General features: G+C 39.6%; 1 protein-coding gene across 4 annotated transcripts in view; it reads left to right on the top strand.

Annotated features, from left to right (window-relative positions):
- The first annotated feature begins 12,297 nt into the window (after positions 1-12,297).
- Positions 12,298-22,387, top strand: part of ATP6V0A1 (ATPase H+ transporting V0 subunit a1) — a 55,534-nt gene continuing 45,444 nt past the window's right edge. For all 4 annotated transcript variants that reach the window (XM_016202183.2, XM_016202182.2, XM_016202181.2 and 1 more), the window contains exons 1-2: positions 12,298-12,377; positions 14,489-14,650. In XM_016202183.2, coding sequence (XP_016057669.1) covers positions 14,534-14,650 — 117 coding nt within the window. In that variant the 5' untranslated portion in view covers positions 12,298-12,377; positions 14,489-14,533. The remainder of the gene's footprint in view (positions 12,378-14,488; positions 14,651-22,387) is intronic.

Genomic DNA, 22,387 nt, shown 5'->3' with positions numbered 1-22,387 from the left:
GAAGAGTGGGGAACGGTTCACGGGGGTCTCTAGGTAAAAAGGAGGAGGGAGGGAGGGAGGAAATGTGAAAGTGCAGGGCTGAGGGGTGGGTAGCCAGGCACTGCTCGTCTCTTACAGTGGTTCTGCCTTAAGTCTTGTCAGTTTATATTTTGAAGATTCAGCAAGGTGTGAGGGGCTGCAGTGTGTAACATGTTCCATTCAGTTTTGGATCCGAGCTGGGAGAGATCCTAGGGAGACAGTGTGTTTTGTTAATAATAAACGTTTGGGAAACAAACCATCCGGCCTCGGAAAACCAGTCCTCGGCAGCTGGCTCACAGTTGCCACAGGTTTTTCGCTCCAGATTTATAGGCACTATTCTTGTCCCTCTGACATATATGGAAAGTGCCTACAATGTTTGTATATTTCTCTTCCTGAAAAATTCCTTCCTTTCTCCCTCAAGCATTAATATATAGGGTAGGTTTCCTGAACCAGAAAACAATAAAACATTTTTATTAAGTGCTAATTTATGCATCATTTGGTGCTAGAAACCATTCACAAGACACAGCAGGTTTGCTATGGGGTGAGTGTTAGTTTCAAATCTCAAGGAAGCAGTGATTCAGGCTAACACACAGAAAACATCAAGAAAATACATTAATGAAAGTACCATAAAGCTTCCCCTCCTCCTTCACCTTCAACACACACTGACTGGCCTTTTATCCTACAAATAAAAAACAAACACAAACAAAAGCTGCAGCCTTAATTGGCTTTACCTTCCTGTCTCCTCGAGGTTGGGCCCATCTGTTTTCTCCGGTTCAAATGCCATTGTTTTGTAGAACTGCTGCTACGGATCTCTGACCCCCAATTCAGTCCTTAAACGCCTGCAGTTTATGCAAAAATTTGGCTTTCTCTCTACCAAAAGAGCATTTAAAAGTCACTAATAGACTCCATATTCTACCAATTAGCTCTCCTTTTCTTATTTTATTTGAACCCTGCAGGATCTAGCTCTGCTGTCCTCGAGGTTTTCCCTTGTAGCCTTTATGTGAGGCTGTATTATTTTTATTTATTTCTTGTCCCATTGACTAACTTATTTTTTTCTTCCTTTGGTTTTCTAAAAACAGCTTTTAAAACTGCTCAAAAAAATTGTTAAACCCCAGCCTTATTGAGATATAATTTATATAATACACAATTCATGGCTCTACCTCCAAATTGGTGTGTGATTTCAAGTGAATGGCTTTACTTCTCTTAGTTTTCACCTCTCTTAGTTCTTAGTTTTTTCATCTGTAAATGAAAAAACAGTAGATGATTAAAAAAAAAAAAAAATGTATTGATTTCAGAGAGAGGAAGGGAGAGAGAGAGAAAAACATCGATGATGAGAGTCACTGATCGGCTGCCTCCTGCACACCCCCTACTGGGGATGGAGCCCGCAACCCCGGCATGCACCCTGACTGGGAATCCAACCAGGATCTCCTGGATCAACCGCTGAGCCACGCCAGTAGGGCAGGGGTAAATGATTTCTAAGGTTCCTTCCAGTTCTGACATTCAGTGAGTCTATGAAACTAATTTTTGATACTTTAAAAAAAGTCCTTTGAGACCTTATAGTACTTCAGAAAAATCCTTTTTAACATCATTCATTCAAACAAACATTTAACAAGGGTTTATCAAGTGCCAGTCTCAGTACCAGGAGATGGGGACCCAAAGATGGAAAGACATGGTCCTTGCTATCAGTAACTTAGAGTCTAATATGAGAGCTAGACATATCCCTCAACAACTACAATTTAATGGGATAACAATCATAAACGGCATCATATATAATGAGCAATGATAGCACAGGGGAAAGAGTGCTTCAGGAGACATTTCAGAGGAGCTGAGCTGTGGCATTTGCCAAACGAAATGGTAGCTGGGGTTTGGGATTCTAAGCAGAGGAAAGATCTTGGTAAAGGCATGAGGATGCCTGAGCCCACATGGCTATTTGCCATGGCAAATATCTTATAGAGGCTAAAATATAAGATGTTTGGAGGCAGAGAGGCTAAAGGTGAGGCTGGGCAGTAAAAAGTTGCCTAATTACAGTGCATCATGGAAGTCATGCTAAGAGGTCTGGACTGTATTTTAAAGGTTTATAAGGCACTACTTAAGCATTGTAGCCAAAAGAGGAAGAGGAACTGATCTGAATTTTACAAAGAAAATTGATTTGAGGGAATGTAAATAATAGTTTGGGAGGGGCTGAGACTAGAATCAGGGAGCTCTATTAGGAGCTACTGCAATAGTCACAGCAAGAGAAGATGACCATCTGAATTAAAGCAGTATAATGTATATAGAAGGAAGAGATCTGGTGGGAGAGCTCTACAGGAGGGGATGTCGATAAGGCTTGGCAATTGATAACATGTAGAGAATGAGGGAGAAGGAGAAGTCTCAAATATTACAATTTTCATTATATAATAATACAGATATAAAAACCATGGAAGATTGGATTAAATATGTACTAATTCTATGCTATTCCCTGGATGATGCTTTTCAAAACGAACATTCCTGATGTTAGTTTATTCATTTATAATTCTTTATATAGGTAGAAAAGTGTGCATAGAAAACCAATGCTAATTTACTTTTCAGTTAATATACATCAAATATGTTTAAATTCATGAGTTCATAATGATGCTAAACAAACAAAAAACTCCCCAGAAATCACCTTTAGAAAATACTTGAGAACCAACATATTATTTTGAAAACTGGAAATGAAGGGAAATAACTGAGCATTTATCCTGCCTTTTCTGTTTGAATTGTACCTTGGGGTAACCAAATCATTGGTGAGGAAAAGTTCTTATTTTATAAAATAATTTCAGCTTGCCCTAGCTGGTTTTGCTGGTTAGAGCAGCAGCCCACGGACTCAAGGGTCCTGGGTTTGATTCTGGCCAAGGGCACATACCTCGGTTGCAGGCTTGATCCTGGCCCCGGGGTCTCGTTCAGGGAGCATGGGGAGGCAACCAATTGATGTCTCTCTCACAACAATGTTTCTCTCTCTCTCTCTCTCTCTCTCTCTCTCTTTCTCTCTCTCTCTCCCTTCCACTCTCTCTGAAAAGCAATGGAAAAAATATCCTCAGGTGAGGATTAAAAATAATAACAATAATTTCAGCTCATAAATGAAGAAAGAATGATAAAGTTAGAATGTCACCATTTTACAGCCTCTAGTGAAATAATGATCTAGATAATGAATATTAATGCCTGCTAGAACTATAGGTGGAAACGGATGGGGAATTCTATAACCATCGTATCAGGCTAAGAATACCTAAACCCACTCATTAATCTTTTTGGGGGGTGGGGAGAAACAGTTCATTTCTTCTTTTGTTTACTGAAAACATATTCAAGAAAATGGTACCCCCCACCCCCTGCCACTCATTCATTAATCTTTTTTTTTTTTTAATATATCTTTATTGATTTCAGAGAGAGGAAAGGAGAGAGAGAGAGAGAGAGAGAGAGAAACATCAATGATGAGTCATTGATCGAGCCCGCAGCCCGGGCATGTGCCCTGACCAGGAATCGAACCCTGATCACCTGGATCTTAGGTTGATGCTCAACCGCTGAGCCACGCCTGGCTGGGCTCACTCATTAATCTTAACATCACAAAAAGAGATAGGGTTGACATTATGTTTCTGAGTGTGATATAATAGGAAATATACACCAACACTTGTGAAGTATTCTTGACAAAAACAAAACAATCAAACTTGAATCTGATCAAACGTCCAGATCTAACTACCAGTTTAGAGGAAATATAGGGGTCAGGGAAATATATTAAACAGCACTGTAAGAATGCAATCAGCAAAATCCAGGGGCGGGGGCTTCCGCAGGTCAAACAACCCAGTTTCTCCAACCAACAAATTGCAGAGGGACGGGGGAAGGGGGGGGGAGGGGGAGAGGGGAAGAGATGATGACAAAGGGAGAAATCACTAAATTTAATAAGACTTTACTTTCTTGCATATTTGAAAATTTCTAAGAGAGTAAATCTTAAAAGTTCTCATCACAAGGAAAAAAATGCAGTAACTATGTATAGTAGATGTTAACTAGACTTATTGTGGCGACCATCTCACAATATATACAAATATCAAATCATGATGTTGTACACCTGAAACAGCTAAGGCCCTAGCTGTTTTGGCTCAGTGGTTAGAGTCTCTGCCCACGGACTGAAGGGTCTTGGGTTTGATTCGGGTCAAGGGCACAGACCCCAGTTGCAAGGTCAATCCCCCCCCCCCCCCCCGCCCTGGTCGGGGCATGTGCGGGATTGCAACCAATCAATATGTCTCTCTCACAACCAATCAGTGTCTCTCTCTCCCTTCCACTCTCTCTGAAAAGCAATGGAAAAAATATCCTTGGGTAAGAATAACAAAAAAAATACTAAGGTTGTTTTGAGGATGAAGTATGTTCATACATACAAAGGGACAAGTCAGAATGGTTAACACACCATTGTGTTATAACCATGTACATAACCCTTTTCCCTTTCATGCACTTGAACCAGTCAAGAACTGGTGTTAGAGAAAACTTTCTGTTAAACTCATTCTGTTGCTCACAAGAGAATCGATCCCCCCTGCCCTTCCTTTCAACTTTCCAGTTGGAACTAAGACCAGATCTTTAAAACAAGACACTCAATAAAAACAATAAGTGTTTAGCAGCTGTACACATCTAAGCAAAACCATTTGATTTGTGGAATTTGGCCCCTTTCCCAGGAAAAGATGTTTCCATTTCACAATGCAACAGGACAGGAAGAGTGTGAACTCTTGTTCAGATATAGATTCTTTGTGTTCCACTCAGATTTTCACATTGCCATTGTGCTCTGGGTGTGATAGTCCAGCTGTGTGTTGATGGAATGACTCATTTTTCCACCAAAACACGTATTTCTATGAATCCTCAGGGCTACTGATTGGTGTGAATGAGCAATCAGCACAGACTTGGTTCCTGAATCCATTATATGACTTTAGAGAGATGGTTTAAAGTTTTTCCACAACTTAAATTGAAAGAGGCAATTCAAGCCCAGCTGGGTGTGGCTCAGCAGTTGAGCATTGACCTAGGATCCAGAAGATCGAGGTTTGATTCCCAGTCAGGGCACATGCCCGGGTTGTGGGTTCGATCCCCAGTCGGGGATATGCAGGAGGCAGCCAATCAATGACCCTCTCATCATTGATGTTTCTATCTCTCCCTCTCCCTTCCTCTCTCTGAAATCAATAAAGACATATTAAAAAAAAAAAAAAAGAAGAAGAATTTGGGCTTTAAAAAAAAGAAAGAGGCAAGTCAACTATTCAGATAATTCGTGCTCCAAAACCTTAATGTTTACAAGTGGTTATTAAGAACAGCTTTCTGATACCACAAGGGAATACAAAGAAAATAGAAGCATAATCTATGTTCTTTTGGTGTTCAATAATCTCACTGAAGAAATAAATACACAAGAAATAGAAGGCTCCCCAAATAAGTAGATGATATTCAATACAAATGCATGTAAAATATATTAATGTTTAGGAGCACTAGAACAATGGAATCATCAGAATGGGAAGAGGCTATCTGGGAAAAATTTTCACTTACAAATTTTTTTTTTTTTTTTAATATATCTTTATTGATTTCAGAGAGAGGAAAGGAGCGGGAGAGAGAGAGATAAAAACATCAATGATGAGAGAGTCATTGCTTGGCTGCCTCCTGCAGGCCCCCCACTGGGGATCGAGCCTGAAATCAGGGCATGTGCCCTGACTGGGAATCAAACCCCAATCGCCTGGATCCTAGGTCAACGCTCAACGGCTGAGCCACGCCTGGCTGGGCCTTACAAAATCTTTTAATTATTTAAAATTTACAGAAAAGGTTTGTTTAGGTCAAAAAGATTTTTTTCTGAGCCATCTGAGAGTAAATTGGTAACTTGATGTCTCATCACCCCCAAATATTATGTATTTTCTACAAACAAGCACATTCAGATATATAACCTTGTACAACCATCAAAATCAGAAAATTAACATTGATACATACCACCATCTATTTCTCAGCAGCCTATCAAATTTCATCATTTGTCCCAAAAGTGTCCTTCTAGGTTAATGATGCCATCTGAGATCACTCCTTGAATGTAGTTGTTGCCTCTCTTTAGTCTCCTTCAATCAGGCCAATACTGTCTCGTTATTTCCTTGACTTCCATAACTTTGACATTTTTGAAGATTAAAGGACAGATATGTAGAATGTTGCTCAGTTTGCACTTGTCTGGTATTTCCTTGTGATTGGATTTAGGATATTTATCTTTGGCAGAAATAGCACAAAAGGGATGCAATGTTCTTCTCATTGTACTTTAGCAAGTGGTACATGATTTTGATTTGCCCATTGTTTGTGATGTTCACCTTGATCAGTTGGTTGAGGTGGTAGCTGTCAGACTTTTCCAGTGTAAAATTACTCTTTTCCTCTTTATCATCCATAACTGTTTTATATGATGGTATTTTGAGACTAAGCAAATATTCCATATTCCAATTCCTTGAACAGCACAAACTATCATAACACTCAATATGAAAGAGTTTGGGTAGCTCTCTAATTGTTAATAATATTTATTTTGTAACTTAAAAGTCTCATAGAAAGAAAACTCCAAGTCCAGATGGTTTTAGTGGAGAATTCTACCAAACATTTAAAGAAGAATTAACACCAATTCTATACAGGCTTTTCCAGAATTCAGAAGAGTAGGGACCCTTATAAAATGGGTCCCTTCCCAACCCATTTTATAAGACCATTATTACCCTGATATCAAAACCAGACAGCCTGGCCGGGCGTGGCTTAGGGGTTGAGCATCGACCTATGACCCAGGAGATCACAGTTCAATTCCCAGTCAGGGCACATGCCCAGGTTTCGGGTTCAGTCCCCAGTGGGGGGCATGCAGGAGGCAGCCGTTCAATGAGGACTCTCTCATCATTGATGTTTCTCTCTCTCTCTTTCCCTCTCCCTTCCCCTTCCTCTCTCTGAAATCTATAATTTTTTTTCTTTTTTTTAAAAGAAGCCTCTTTCATGGCTTTCTTAACTTCCACGAGTTAAAGGCTCTTTGCCTCATGTGTTGGTCACAAGAGCCTTGGGGGTTGCAGAAAATGTCACATGCCTTAGCCTCATTCATATCTACTTATGGCTGTAATCATTAACAGAGGAAGCTGGCATTCTTTGAACTCCAAAGGAAGCCTCAAAATCTATTATGAGGAGAATTTTACTTTTTACCAAAATACTTTTATGTTAAACATTGACAGGCTTTGAAAGTAAAAACAGAATGTTACCTTGAGGAACACAGACTGAAAACTGCAAAGAGACTACTTCTATGAAAACAAAGTGCATATCAACATTTCAAGTGATGGTCAAAGTAAAAGTCATCTGAATGCTGTGGCAGGAGAATTAACTCATCCAACACTAAAATTAGACCCTTGATAGAATAGTATAAGAATTAGAGTTTCTTTTTACATAAAAGCGAAAAACAAAAATAAATTATTTGACTAGACAAATCATTAAACTGAGCTACTGTCATCTCAAAGATTTCATAGAAGAGGAAGTAAAATTTTAAATCAAAATTTCACTGTTTGCTGCCAACTATTTGCAGGTGAACAGTTGGAACATTATGCAAAGCAAAATTTCCTTTTCAAAATTGGTAAGGGAGTGCAGTGGGTTGAATACTGTACCAACCAATGTATGGTAATCTATGCAGCAGCCCTAGGAAACTAATACAGGAAGCATATGAAAAAGAGAGTCACTTGAGCAAATATGTATTTAAAAACACTTGGTTTAACTTTCATACTCTCCTGTAGGCCTCATCTAGGCATCTAAGTTGGATGAGCAAATATGAGCTGATCCTTTATTTGTGGAAATCTGGACAATTGTTGTGCATTCCGTCAAACTAAAAAATAGAGGGGAGAAAAGGAAAAACATTTCATCATTCCACTATAACAATTCTTATAGCTTTTTGGGACTCTGTTAGATCACTGCCTCTGTTCTCTGCTTTGTCTTTGTAGTAAAATACTAATATTTTTAACTATTGTTTTGATATTTTGACAGATGTTAAGCAATAACTCTATTCAGGCACACAGAACTGCAGTAGTGGCTAGTCCTCATATGGAATTGCTCACGTATTCTAGGGCTATGTGGTCAACAATATTTTATACTTGATCTTGTAGAACACATGCTGTACTTGTTCAAGTAACAGAAAGGTATAGCACAGAAGATCCTTTTTCCCTTCCTTCCTTCCTTCCTTCCTTCCTTCCTTCCTTCCTTCCTTCCTTCCTTCCTTCCTTCCTTCCTTCCTTCCTCCCTTCCTTCCTCTTCCTTCTTTCCTTTCCTAAAGAAGTATATAGGTAACTATAGATAAAATCAACATAAATACCTGATTATTCTGGATCAAAATCTTTTAATCAGTTTTGGGCTAAATTAGTATATTTGCTGACTGTGATGAAAAGAAAATCTGATTTTAGTCTAATATTTGTACTATTTCTGTTCTATTAGCCTTTGTCTCCTCCTTTGAACAAACTTCTACTCAGCCTTCAATATCCACCTCAAATGTCATAGTCCAAAAAGGATTAACAAAACTCTTTCTGGGCTTCCATAAACTTCTGTTCTAATCGCTGCTATATTGCACATTATATATTGTAGTTAGTTGTTTATCTCCTCCATAGATTCTGAGCTCCTGTTCAATTTTGCATTTCTAGTTTCTAGCATTATGTCTCGTATAAAGCATGTACTTAATAGATATTTGCTGAAGGGAATGTTGGATTTTTGATGATTTGGGTTTTTTTTAAATAAAATACTCTTCAATGAATTTAATGAGCATTTTTCTCATAGGTATGATTTGAAATAGAATAACTCTGAAAACTGTAAGTAGAATACAGACATCAGTGCTACCATTTTATTGAAGTTGATGATCCTGCAGTTTTCAGACTCCATAGACATTTTCTGATTCTAGCTTCTGCTCTGAACCTTTCCCAGAATACAAGCATCTGTCACAAGCTCTCCTCCCCAAATAATGAAGTTCATAAAAAAGGGGGGACAGAGAAAAGAGGCAGGGTGTGATCATGCTCCTTTTTGTCTGATACCTGTGTTCTTCTGTTGATAGATTTCTATTAAGAGGTCCTCACTTCTTTCAGGATCACCTATCCATTCACTCATTCAGTCAAGAAATGACCCTTACTATTGAATGAGTAGGCTCAATGCTAGGGGAGAAAAGGGGCTCATAGTTTGGTAATTTAAAAAAATGTAAAAAGCCCTGTGTTTTATAAAAGAGAAACAGAAAAGCCTCATGAGGTTTCCAATGAGTAAAATGAAGCTAAGGAAGTGGATGAACTTGCTCAAGTTCATATACCTTGTAACTGCTAGAGCTGAGATTTATTTGATATCAGATGGACTAGGTGGAGGAACTGAGATTCAAGCCTAGTTCAGGATGGTACAAAAGCTTGTGGTTTACTTCACTACATCATGCTGCCTCCCATAGGCCATTGCTTTAGTTATCTGAGAGAGGCAAATGGACCTGGTACTAGGTATCAGCAATGAAAATAAAAAGAGGTAGGGGGTAAAGGCAAAAAATAAATACAGGACCCACGATTAGCATGACATGGCAACTAACTAAATGTGGAAAGAAAGTGAAAGAGTAGAATTAAAGATGGCTTAAGGTTGGAGCCTGGATAATTACAAAAAACAATGATGCCATTAGCAAGATTAAGGATCTCAGGAACAGGGACAGTTTTTATTCAGTGAGAGCTCTAATCCTTCAAAACTCTGCTCTCATGTCATTTCCTCAATGTAAGCTTCTCTGACATCCTCAGGTCCATCATACAGTATTTTGTGTCTCAACAACAATAATAAGGACAATAATGACAGCTAACATTTTTTTAAATGCAGGGTGGGTTCCAAGCATGTGCTAAGTTCCTTTTACTCCTCAAAATAACTGTATGAAGTCAATACTATTATTAATCCCATTTTACAGGTAAGAAAACTGGGGCTTTCAAGCCTTAAGGTTACAGATATTAAATGGCAGATCAAGAACTGAATTCAGCCTGGCCAGGCATGGCTCAGAGGCTGAGCATCGACCTAGGATCCTGGAGATCACCAATTCGATTCCTGGTCAGGGCACATGCCCGGGTTGCAGGCTGGATCCCCAGTGGGGGGTGTGCAGGAGGCAGCCGATCAATGACTCTCTCTTCATTGATGTTTCTCTCTCTCTCCCTCTCCCTTCCTCTCTCTCGAATCAATAAAGATATATTTTAAAAAAAGAAAAAAGAATTGAATTCAGAGACAGCACCCTTACCAGAGGCAGAATAGTGCAATACATGAGTCAAGAAATGGCACCAAACTGGCTGGGTTTGAATCCTGCTCTGCCATTTACTAGCTGAATGACCTTGGGCAAATTACTGTGCCTCAGTTTCACCATCACCATATCATTTGTTAAATGGGGGTAATAAAAGGATTTGTCTCCCAGTATTGTGAGGTTTAAATGAGTTCATAAAGCATTTAGAAAAGTGCATGGTACATAGTAAATATTAATCATTGCACTCACACCTCTGTCCTCTCTCTCTCTGTCTCAATCATTAGAACTTTATTTCTCACTCAACTGTGAGCTCCTCTAGGACAGGAAGGGTGTCTGTTTCATTTTCCTATCCCCAGCACCTAGCACCATGTCTGCCACATAGTAGGCCCTCAGCAAGCATTTGTTGCCTAAATGTCATTATTCAGGCAGCTTGAAATTCCATCTCCGAGCCTTGGAGAAGAGAGGTGAATGGAAAAATAGGTATGAGTCCCACACATAGACATTTAAACCTGACAGGACTGCTATGGAAGAGATCACCGAGGGAAAAGACAGAACCCTGGAGAAAGATTGACAGCAGGAGATGAAAGGAGACAGGAAAGGAGCTCTGGAGGGTATCATTTCAAGGAAGCCATGAAAAAAAACGAGTTCAAGGGAACTGAGCTGAGTCCAGATGAAAGGCTGTCTTAAAGGTGAAGTATGAAAATTTGTGGTTAGCAAGCAGCTGACTCTGAGGTTTAAATGTGTTGTGTTTCTTGTTGGTTTTTTTTTTTTTTTAGGCTCAGAGGAAGGAAATGACAGTCTATTGTGCAATCGTTTTTCTAAAACTTGGCAGGCTTCCAAATGTGGGTCTCTATCCACTTTGCCTGGAAGGTTGGGAGAGGGAGGGAGCGTTCAAGATCTGGAGTGAAAAGGAGGGCCTGGGGCTCTCCAAGGTGCTACTCGCCATCTAAGTCATAACGCAGTTAAGTTCTATCTTCACTCACAGTGTGACATAGAAAAATCAAATAAAATGTGTTATTTTTGCCCTTCGTTATTTCCTGTAGGTTGGTAAAGCAGGATTGATGATGTTATTGTCAGGTTTTTATCTGCAGTGCCTCCCTCATTGCACTTGAACGTCGATGGAGCTCTTTCTACCACCCACGGAGACCCAACAACCGGTTTCCCGAGTTTTTCCTGATACGGTTCTGGTTACTACAAACGACTTGGGATCCCTACTCCTCTTTAAAAGAAGGTCAAGAAAAAGGAATCAAGATCAATTTTTTGAGAAAGGCGTTTTAACAAAAATAGGTAGGCATCATGTCCACTTAAAAAAAAAAAAAGTTATTTTTTAAAAAATGTTAAGGAATAGAAAACCTGTATGGGGTTCAATGGGCCCGCAGGAATCCACCAAACAAGATTACAAATATACTTTCACAGACACGGTCTTAGGGGGTTTTCCCCCACTGCTAACAGGAGAAAAATAAGACCCTGTACAGTTGCCGGAGAGACTAAACCAAATACCTTTTTAAAGCCGGGTTTTCCATAGTTAAGTGACGAGCCCCTCCCCGGTCAAGGCTCTCCTACAGGATCCAGCACCTTTCGCAAGATGCTCCGCACTCGAGGGCTCAAATTTTCTCTGTAAACTAAGGGGGGGGGGGTGGTGGTGTGTGTGTGTGTGTGTGTGTGTGTGTGTGTGTGTGTGCGCGCGCGCGCGCGCCTTCAAGCTCCCCTTGTTTCCCTCAAGGAGAAAAACTTGTGAATTAATTCTTCGGCTATGAAATGAAATAAAGCAGACAGCCTGGCATGCAGAATAAGGGTAGAGAGAAGGGGTTCTGAAGGGCTCGAGCACCTGCACTGCTGGCCCCACCCACCCGTCCTTCCCCGCCCGGAGCCGCCGCAGCGGAAGACAAGATGGCGTCAGCACCTAGCTCTCCCCCGAGCCCCCGGGACTCCGCACTGCGGCAGCCCACCGAGGCCGCACCCCATTGGCCGACTGCAATGAGGTCATCCTAGGGGCGGAGACCGGCGGCGGCGCAGGGGCGGGGCTTTGCGGACGCACGCACGTCGAGGCGCAGCAGCCCGGAGCCGAGGAGGCTGCGGGCTGGGTCCGCGGCGCTTGCTTTGGTAGTGGCCCTGGCGGCGGCTGGAGGTGAGCTGGGGCTGGAGGTACAACGCGGCAGGGAGCGGCGTCCGAGGGGCACAGGGAATTCTTCTGACATCCCCCTTGCTTGTCAAAGGAAGTAGCAGGGATCTTAGGTCTCGGAAAGGAAAGGAAATGGGGGTTCACCTCTTTTGGGGAACCCCTTCTGTGGGCACAAGAACCGGAGGCTCATTCCCCTTTGGAGGCCCTGATCCCTTCCCCTACTTAAGGGGTAGGCCGAGCAACTGAAGGTTATTGGGATGTCCGAAGAATTTTGGGGGGGGAGACTTCTTAAAGGGGGCCCCAATTTGAGGAGTTCCCCCTTTTAGCCTCCACCCCAGGAGGTGGGTGTGCCCGGGCTCCCTGGGCGGACTGGAAAGGAAGCAGGTGAACCTGAATACCTCGTGACCGTGAGGCTGCGTGGGGACGTTCTGCGTGGATTCACCTTGTGCAGAATTCCTGTTTCTTCATATTTTGTTTGTGACACACACACACCACCCCCTGGTCGCTTGGGCCTATTTGGTTTTCTGTTTGGCTCAAGCCGGAGAGATGTTCTAGGGAGATTTGTAATCGTTAAAAAAAAAAAAAAAAAAAAAAAAAAAAAAAAACATAGGAGGGAGGCAACTCATTGGGGGCTGTCATTATCGGGCAGCCCCTGAACTAGGCTGATCAAGCATAATTTTATGTGTTTAAAGATTATGGACTGTCTCGTAATTGAGGAGTAATGTGTGCTGGGGGCTGGTAATGGCTGTTTGGATGATTCAGGGATAGGCAGTCCTAGAGTAAAGCTGAATAATCTCTTGAGAAATCCTAGCTTATATCTGAGCGTGTTTTTCTGCCGCCTTTGAAACGTCAGATGCACAAAGGTTTGTCATTCAGTTTTCTCGAATTGTCTCCCAGCCTTCCGGAAGGGTAACCCATCCTTTGATGCCAGTTTTACCTGTCATTATGGATGCTCTCATGATACTAAAAATACCGTACGTCTTGCTGAGCTTAGATACCGGACAGTCTGTGCCTCACAATAGCTGATTGAGAATAAATAATTGCAGTTTCAGGACCACTGATAGCGCCAGTTGTCTTTATAACCCCGGCAGCCTGAGAAACCTTTATTGACTCGTGCGTGCGTGAGGAGCTTTCACAGATGGAACCGTGTAGTTCACCTTGAAGGTAGGGATAAGAGACAGAAAGCTTCTGAGGTGGAAGCTTATTATTCTCTGTGGCTTGATGAAACTGCTTTGTCATGGTCAATGTATTCCTGTCATGCTTGACTTGAAATTGAGCTTCATTATGCTAACTGGTTCCTTTTTTTTTTTTTTTAAGATAATGATTACATGTTTAGATTTTTTAGTGAGGAAATGGTGCTTTCTGTGGAATTTGGAGGGTTAAACCTTTTAAGATAGTGTAGCGTTAGGGTAGTGCTGGGACTTCAGCTGTTAGAAATGGGCAGTAGCCCTGGCCGGGTGGGTCAGTTGGTTGGAGCGTTGTTGCCTGGGTACACCAAAGAGGTTGTGGGATCTATGCCCAGACAGAGCACATACATAGGTTGAGGGTTCAGTGCCCGGTCTGGAAGGCAACCAATCAGTGTTTCTCTATCACATCCATGTTTCTCCCTCCCTCTCCCTTCCTCTCTCTAGAATCAATGAAAAACATATCTTGGGTGAGAAAAAAAAAGAAAAAAAATGAGCAGTAGAGGGTAGAAAATGAGTGAGGTCTCCTGTTTTCTGACACAAGTAGAAAACAAGATAGAGCAGTATGAATGTCACTGCCTCAGGATATTGTGTCCAGGGCATTAAAAAGTTGTTTGGGATTCCCAGTTCCTATTTTTAATATGGATACATTCTTATGTATTGAGATTTCCCAAAATATTGTCATTTGATCCCGATGTTGACTGCAAAGGAAGCGACTTTTCATCAGGCACTCTGTAGGAGAGGATTCAGTGACAGCCTTTGCAATTTCTCCTTTCCATCTTTCTAAGCAGGATGTCAAAAACAGTTGTTAAAGACCTGTCAGCATGAGGTGGAAGACATGAAATGCAAAACGGAAGAGCCTTACTGGGTGATGATTGCCCTTTGCCCTCTTAGTAATTTCCAAGGTCATTTAATTTTCTCTTTTTGCCTTAGGTTCAAGAGAAATCCAGGTACTCAGTTGATGTACTTTCTGCCGCCATGGGGGAGCTTTTCCGGAGCGAGGAGATGACGCTGGCCCAGCTTTTTCTACAGTCAGAAGCTGCTTATTGTTGTGTCAGTGAATTAGGAGAACTTGGAAAGGTTCAGTTTCGTGATGTAAGTAGTTGTGGGACTGCTTCTTGAATACCACTGAACTGTATTTTTCTTGTCATGGCCAATTGCCTTATGATGAATGTTTTGCTTTTTATTTGCAAAAATAACAGTATAGCACGGCTCACTGTTGGTACATTTTTATGAGTTGTCTTTCCAGAGGTGAGAATATCATGAGCCAATCCTTTAATGCTTTTACTAGCTGCCCCTTTGAGAATAACCCTAAGCATTCTCAAGGTAATTGCTTGGGATATAAATGTAGGACATCAAACTAACCTGTTCAAGGCTTGCACTTTATTTTGGAGCTCCTTAACACCATTAGCAGGGTATGAAAAATATTTTCATAGCTCTTTCATACAGTAGCATATATTTATTACATGATCTGAAGCCTCCAGTTACATATATATAATATATAAGTAAACTTATATTGAATAATCATTATTCTAAAACATTATGCTGGGATGTTGGAGAAGATATCAAAAGAAAATGGACAGTCTGGGCGGTGTTGCTCAGTTGGTTGGAGCATCGTCCCATGCACCGGAAGGTTGTGGGTTCAATTCCCGGTCAGGGCACATACCTAGGTTTCTGGGTCAATTCCCAGTCGGGGTGTGTTTGGGAGGCAACCAATTGACGTGTCTCTCTCACATTGATGTTTCTGTGTCTCTCTCTTCCTTCCTCCCTCTCTTAAAAAAAAGAAATCAATGATAAAAAGAAAATAGACAGACTAAGAGTATAAAAAAGTATGCCCTATGGGACTTACAATCTGACATATGCTGCTGAAAGGAGGAGGGAGTTAACAGTTCTCTGTTGGGCAGTCTCAAAGTTCCACGTACCTCTCATTGACAGCATTCATTATAGTTGTGATTTTACACTCATCAATGTGAGTAGTTGATTCAAGTCTCTCTCTTCTACTCTGATCTAAGTACCATGAAGACAGAGACAGTCATTATCTTGTCCTTAGTACCCACATAGAAGATCCTCAATCAGTATTTGTTGGACTGAATGGATGGATGAAAGAAAGGTAGGGAATTCATCAAATATTGGCTTCCTGGAATTGGCAAGCTTTCAGGAAGTTCTCAGTCCGAGCTGAAACTGCACAAATATACTCCAGTGACATAGCCTTAGCCCTCATTTTCTTCGAACCTTTTTATACCATCTCTTTTGGAGTGTTCTCCTACCTGACTCGGATTTCTTCTCTTACCTTTCTGAGGACTTCTTGTTTTCTCCCACCGGCCTCTCTCTTATCTTCTCCACCTCTGCCCGTGGTGTCAGTGTTTCCCAAGCTCTCGCCTCTGTTCATTCTGGATAAGCCTGCTCACACCCACATCTCCCTTTAACGCCCTTTTTTCGGTGATCTCATCTATTCTCAAAATTTTCATCTTTATTCAGTGAGTCCCAAATCTATATATCTGGCCCTGACCTCCCAGACACCTTCCCTACAAGTATACAAGTCTCTAAGGTTTTTGTCATTTCTGCTTCTTAAGCTAGTATGTCTAAATCCCAACACTTCACCTTTTCACAAACTATTTCTTCATCCTGACTTCCTAAACTTGAGCTGAAGCATTGATATTCTTCCAGTTTTCTAGACTTGAAACCTAAATCAAGCCTAAGTCACCCTTAATTTGCAATCCTTCATCTGGCCCTATATAGTGTCTCCCTTTCCAACACCTATCAGGTCCATTCAGTGTTCCCAACTTGATGATGTGCTTCAGTCATACAAAAAATTATAGGGAGTCATATAATGAGTACCTATGTTTATACTTTCTACTTAAGAGATAAACATTCCACATATAATTGAAAGCTTCTGCCTGTCCTTCCTCTCTGCCTTTCATTTCTCTCCCCTCCTCCCCAGAGGTAACTTTCTACAGTGACTTTTGTTTTTATCATTCCTATGGGGTTGTTGTTTTTTTAATTTTTATTATTGTTGACAGTATTATTCCCATGTGTTTTTATTTTTCACTTTTGCTATGCATATATATATCACTGAATAATAGATAGTATAATTTTGTATATTTAAAACTATGTACATGGTATCATATTGTATGTATCTTTCAGCAGGTACTTTTTAAATTTAACATTTATGAAATTTGACCAGGTAGCACCAGTTCACTTATTTAAATTGCTATATAGTTATTATAAGAATGTATAGCTTATCATTTTTTCCTTCTGATGAGCATTTAGGTTGATTGCCTTCTTTGCTATTACAATGTTACAATGAAAAGGCTTGTCTCTGTCTGGTGGTATACATCTGTGATAGTTTCTCTGGGGCAGTGGTTCGCAAATATTTTGGCCTAAAGACTTCTTTACACTCTTTTAAAAAATTGAGAACTCTAAAGGGCTTTTATGTGAGTTATAGCTATTCATACTTACTGAATTAGAAACTAAAACTGAGAAATATTAAAAATATGTATTAAATCATTAAAAAATTATAATAAAAACCCACTAGATGTTATCAATATATATTTGTGGAAAATCACTACATTTTCCAAAACAAAAAATGGGAAGAATGGTATTGCTTTTACATTTTTAAAAATCTTCTAGTGTCTGAGTTAATAGAAGATAGCTGGATTCTCATTTACTTCTGCAGTCAGTCTGCTATGATGTATGTCATGAGACTCTGGAAAACCTCACTGAACACTCATGAGACAGTGAGAACGAAAAAAGCAAATAATGTCTTACTGTTACTGTGAAAATGCTACTCCAAGGATTATGACTAGGAGGGGCTTTGCTGAGTATAGTGTGCATCTCTGACTGTTAGATGCTGGCAAAGTGTGCTTCGCAGTGCATGTATCTGTTCATGCTCCCATGGCTGCTTGAGAGTTCCTGTCATTCCACAGTTGTGTCAACACCTCTGTGCTCAAAGAAATTTACCAATCCAATGGCTGTGAAGTGGTATCCTATTGTTGTTTTAATTTGCATTTTCTAGATTAGCACATTTGATATCTTTTTATCTGTTTAGTAGACATAATAGGTTTCATTTTCCATGAGTGTCCGTATCATCTGCATGTTTGCTGTTGGGTTTGCTTGTCTTTTGCTTGTTAACTTGTAGAATTTGTAAAAGTTCTTCATGTCATCTGGAAGCTAATCTTTTTCTCCTCCTTTACTGATGAATTCTAGGCTGTCGCTTATCTTTTCCCTTTGTTTATGGTGTATTTTGTCATACGTAAACCTAATTTTTCCTTTTTGCTTATTGGTTGTTTTTTCCCTAAATTTTTTTATTTTGAAAAATTTCAAGCCTAAATACTCTTATGTAGATTTACCAGTTGTTAACATTTTGTCACATTTGATATAATCTTTGTCACTGCACCATTAGGGAGTAAGCTGTTTCTTCCTTTCAAATCCTTACCCTTTCCTTTCTTTTTCTCATTTCACCATAACATTGGGACCTTCAGTAGCATGTTGAAGAAGAGGAACAGCAAGCTAATACTGCTTAGGGTTGTGTTTAGCTGTGTGTAACCAAAAACCCAAATGATAGGAGTGTACTTTTCTCTTGTAACATGAAGCCCAGCTCTGCACTCTCATCAGTGCCCTAAAGTCATTCTGTATCTCTGTTGGACTGTCCTTGGACATTAGGCTTTTGTGCTTATAGATGACCACCAGATCTCCAGACATTTCACTGAAGGAAGTGCGAGGAGGAAGGGGAAGTACTTTTATCAGGAGAAAAAAAAACTTTCCCAGAAATCCCCATCATACTTCTTTTTTCTCTCTTTTTTTTTTTTTTTGAATATGGTTTTTAATTGATTTTCAGAGAGAGGCAAAGGAGAGGGAGAGAGAGAGAAACGTCGATCAGCTGCCTCCTCTACGCCCCCCACTGGGGATCCATCCCAAAACCCAGGCATGTGCCCTGACTGGGAATCGAACCCTCAACCTTTCAGTATGTGGGATGAGGCTCCAACCAATGAGGCCATACCGGCCAGGGCTAATGTTTCACAATTTAAATAAGATGTTTGCTCTTACATTTTTGGAAAATTCTATTAATTAGATTATGCTGATTCCTTTCAGTTTCTGATTTTCTAAAGTTATTGTTACACATTTGTGGCATTCTATTGAATACCCTTTCATTTATTGGTGTTACCATGTTTTTTCTCCTTCATCTATTAGTTTGGTGAGTTACATGTCCAGATTGTTTTCCTACTGTTTTTAAACAGCTTTACTGAGATATAATTCACATACCATATAATTCATTCATTTAAAGTATACAAGTCTGCTCAGCTGGTGTGGCTCAGTGGTTGAGCAACAACCTAGGATCCAGGAGATCGTGGTTTGATTCCTGGTCAAGGCAGAGGCCCGGGTTGTGGGCTCGATCCCCAGGGTGGGGCATGCAGGAGGCAGCCGATCAGTGACTCTCTCATCATTGATGTTTCTTTCTCTCTCTCTCCCTCTCCCTTCCTCTCTCTGAAATCAATAAAGACATATTAAAACAAACAACTAAAGTGTACAATTCAATGATTTTTAGTATAGTCAGAGTTGTACAACCATTACCACTACTCCAACAAGAAACCCTGTACCCATTAACAGTTACTCCCCAATCCCCCCCCCCCCAACCCCTGGCAACCACTAATCTACTTTCTGCTTCTGTGGATTTGCCTATTCTGGACATTTCATGTGAATGGAATTATAAGTCTTTTGTGACTGGCTTTTTTCACTTAGCATAATGTTTTCAAGGTTCATCTATGTTGTAACATGTATCAATGCTTTTCTGTCTTTTTGCACCTTTTTTCTTAATATGAAAATATGCAACATATTAAAATGAGTGGTTTCAATATAAAAAGTAGTTGGTATCTTCTGTCTGCTCTGCAGAAGATACCACCCTGGGTTTTAGAGAGACAATTGAGTAAGACATGTTTCCTCACTCGTTCAGAATCTTACATATTCCCTCATCTGTTCCTTCTCTTTATCATACTCTTTTCCTACTCTTCAGTCCCTTACTGTCTCATGCAATCATAATGACAGTTTACAGTTTTGTAATAGATGCCATTTTGAGCATTTTGTATTATTATTGCAGGCATTTAGCACAGCAACCCTGCAAAGCAGAACCTACTTTTGATTAGTGGAGCCTACCATTCTCATTTTACAGACTAGGAACCTGGGGCAGAGATGAAAATAACTACCCCAAGGACACAAAGATTGGTGCCCAGGATTGTCTGATTCCACTGCCTGTGTTCTTTTTAATTGAGATATACCAAAAAGAGTCACCCTTTTACAGTGTATGTTCAGTGGTTTTTAGTGTATTCATGAGACTATGCAATCATCACTATCTAGTTCCAGAACATTTCATCACCCCCCAAAAGAAACCCTGTATCCATTAGCAGTCATTCCTTTCCTCCTAGCCCTTGGCAACCACTTACTCTACCTTTCTCTGTGAATTTCTCTGTTTTGGACATTATATATGGTGGGGCAAAAGTAGGTTTACAGTTGTGAGTGTGCAAAATACAGTTTATTTTTGTATTTTTTAAAAAAATATGTCTTTATTGATTTCAGAGAGAGAAAAGGAGAGGAAGAGAGAGAGAGAGATAGAAACATCAATGATGAGAGAGCCATTGATCGAGCCCACAACCTGGGCATGTGCCCTGACTGGGAATCGAACCCCGATCTCCTGGATCCTAGGTTGACGCTCAACCGCTGAGCCACGCCCGGCCGGGCATCTTGTATTATTTTTTATTAATTATTGTATTATTTTCCATATGAACAAACATAAACCTACTTTTGCCCCACCCTGTATATAAATGGAATCATAAAGTATGTAGTCTTTTGTGACTGGCTTTTTTTACTTAGTATATTGTTTTCAGGGTTCATCCATGTTGTAGCACGTGTTAGTACTTCATTCCTTTTTATGTTTTAATAGTCATTGTATGTATATACCACCTTTTATTTATTCAGTCATCAGTTGATGGACATATTTGGGGTGTTTCCACTTTTTGGCTATTGTGAGTAATGTTGCTGTGAACATTTGTGTACAAGTATTTGAGTATCTGTTTTCACTTTTTTAATTTTAAATATGTCTTTATTAATTTCAGAGAGAGGAAGGGAGAGGGAGAGAGAGAGAGAGAGAGAAACATCAATGATGAGAGAGTCTGATCAGCTGCCTCCTGTGTGCCCCCTACTGGGGATGGAGCCCATAACCCAGGCATGTGCCCTGACCGGGAATCAAACTGTGACCTTCTGGTTCATAGGTCAACGCTCAACTGCTGAGCCACGCCTGCCAGGCTTTCACAGTGGTTTTGATTTGCATTTCCCTAACGGCTAATGATGAGGAGCATTTTTTCATGTTTATCGGTCATTTGTATAGATTTTTTAAAAATATATAAAATTATGCTTGCAAGTCTGGGATAAACTCAACTGGTCATGAGGTGTATTTCAAAAGAATTTTAGCATTCAGTTTTCTAATATTTTATTAGGGTTTTTTCATTTTTTATAAGTGAGATTGGCATATAATTACTCTTTCTCAAACTGTTCTTATCTTATTTTGGTATCAAAGTTATACTGGCCAATTTCACTTATTAGTTGAGGAGTGTTTCTTCATTTTTCTCCTCTTTGGATTAATTTTTCTAAGATTTGGGCTTTTCTAAGATTTTCAATTAAGGCTACAAATGTCCCTTTAAATACCACATTAGCTGCATCCTACAAAGTTTGATCTTTAGCATTTTTATTATCATTTCATAAATTATTTAAATTGCTTCATATATGTCAGTTATTAAATACTAATTTATTTTTACTATTAATATATTTTATAAGGAATTATTGTAATCATTTGTAAATAAATCTTTAAACTTATACATAAGCTGCAATTTTGTGATAGGATTATTCTAATGAATGAAGTATTGCATCAAGTATTGCATTCATATTACTTATTAAGGACAAGAGTTAGCAGAAATGGTTCTTTCTTTTATAGGCAATTACTAGACTCTTCAGAGACCCTGGTAAACAACCACTCAGCCTTGCAAATGCAAAGCATTATTGTATCTAAACATACATTTGTGTTACTCATTAAGTACAATTTACTTAAATGAAATAAGATAAGTCGGTTTTCTTTTGTAGTTATTTGAGGAGAAAGCCATGTGTTAGTTCACCTGTAAGATCAATTGAACTGGACTTTTTCATTTGTTTAGAGGAATAAAAATCATTTCTCATTATGTTAAATACAAAGTAAATACAACACTGTTTCATGGCAACCATGGTTGCTGTAAATTTTACACTTTCTAATGTGGGCATGACTGAATGTATTTGGAACTAGTCATATCACCATTAAAATCAGCAATTCAGAAACAAACAAAAAATCATTGTGATTTCTTCTTTGAGCCATGAATTATTTGGAACTATTTTAGAATTTCCAAATATGTTGTTTAAGTTGTATTTTCTGATATGGATTTCTAATTTAATTGCATTGTAATCAGAGAACATTGTCTGTATAGTATCAGTTCTTTACTGAGATTTGCTGTATGACCTATTTTGTAGTCAGTTTCATAAATGAATTATTAAACAGAAAACTGTTGGATGTGGGATTAAATGTATCTATGTCTGTGTGTATATGTATTAGATTAAGTTAATTATGTTGTTCAAATTTTCTCTATATTTAGTAGATTTGCTGTATCAGTAATATAAAAGTTACATTAAAATTTCCTACTGCATAGACAGGTTTTTTGGTTTCTCCTTGTAGTTCTGTTAATTTTTGTTTGAAATATTTTGAGGATGCCTTATTCAAAACAGGCTGTGGGTGGCTGTAGTTGAACCTTGCCTCTGATT

The sequence above is a fragment of the Miniopterus natalensis genome, chromosome 17, assembly GCF_054644295.1.
Source record: "Miniopterus natalensis isolate mMinNat1 chromosome 17, mMinNat1.hap1, whole genome shotgun sequence".
Classification (NCBI taxonomy): domain Eukaryota; kingdom Metazoa; phylum Chordata; class Mammalia; order Chiroptera; family Miniopteridae; genus Miniopterus; species Miniopterus natalensis.
The sequence above is the reverse complement of the archived record's forward strand: the minus strand, read 5'-3'. Positions and strand labels throughout refer to the sequence as shown.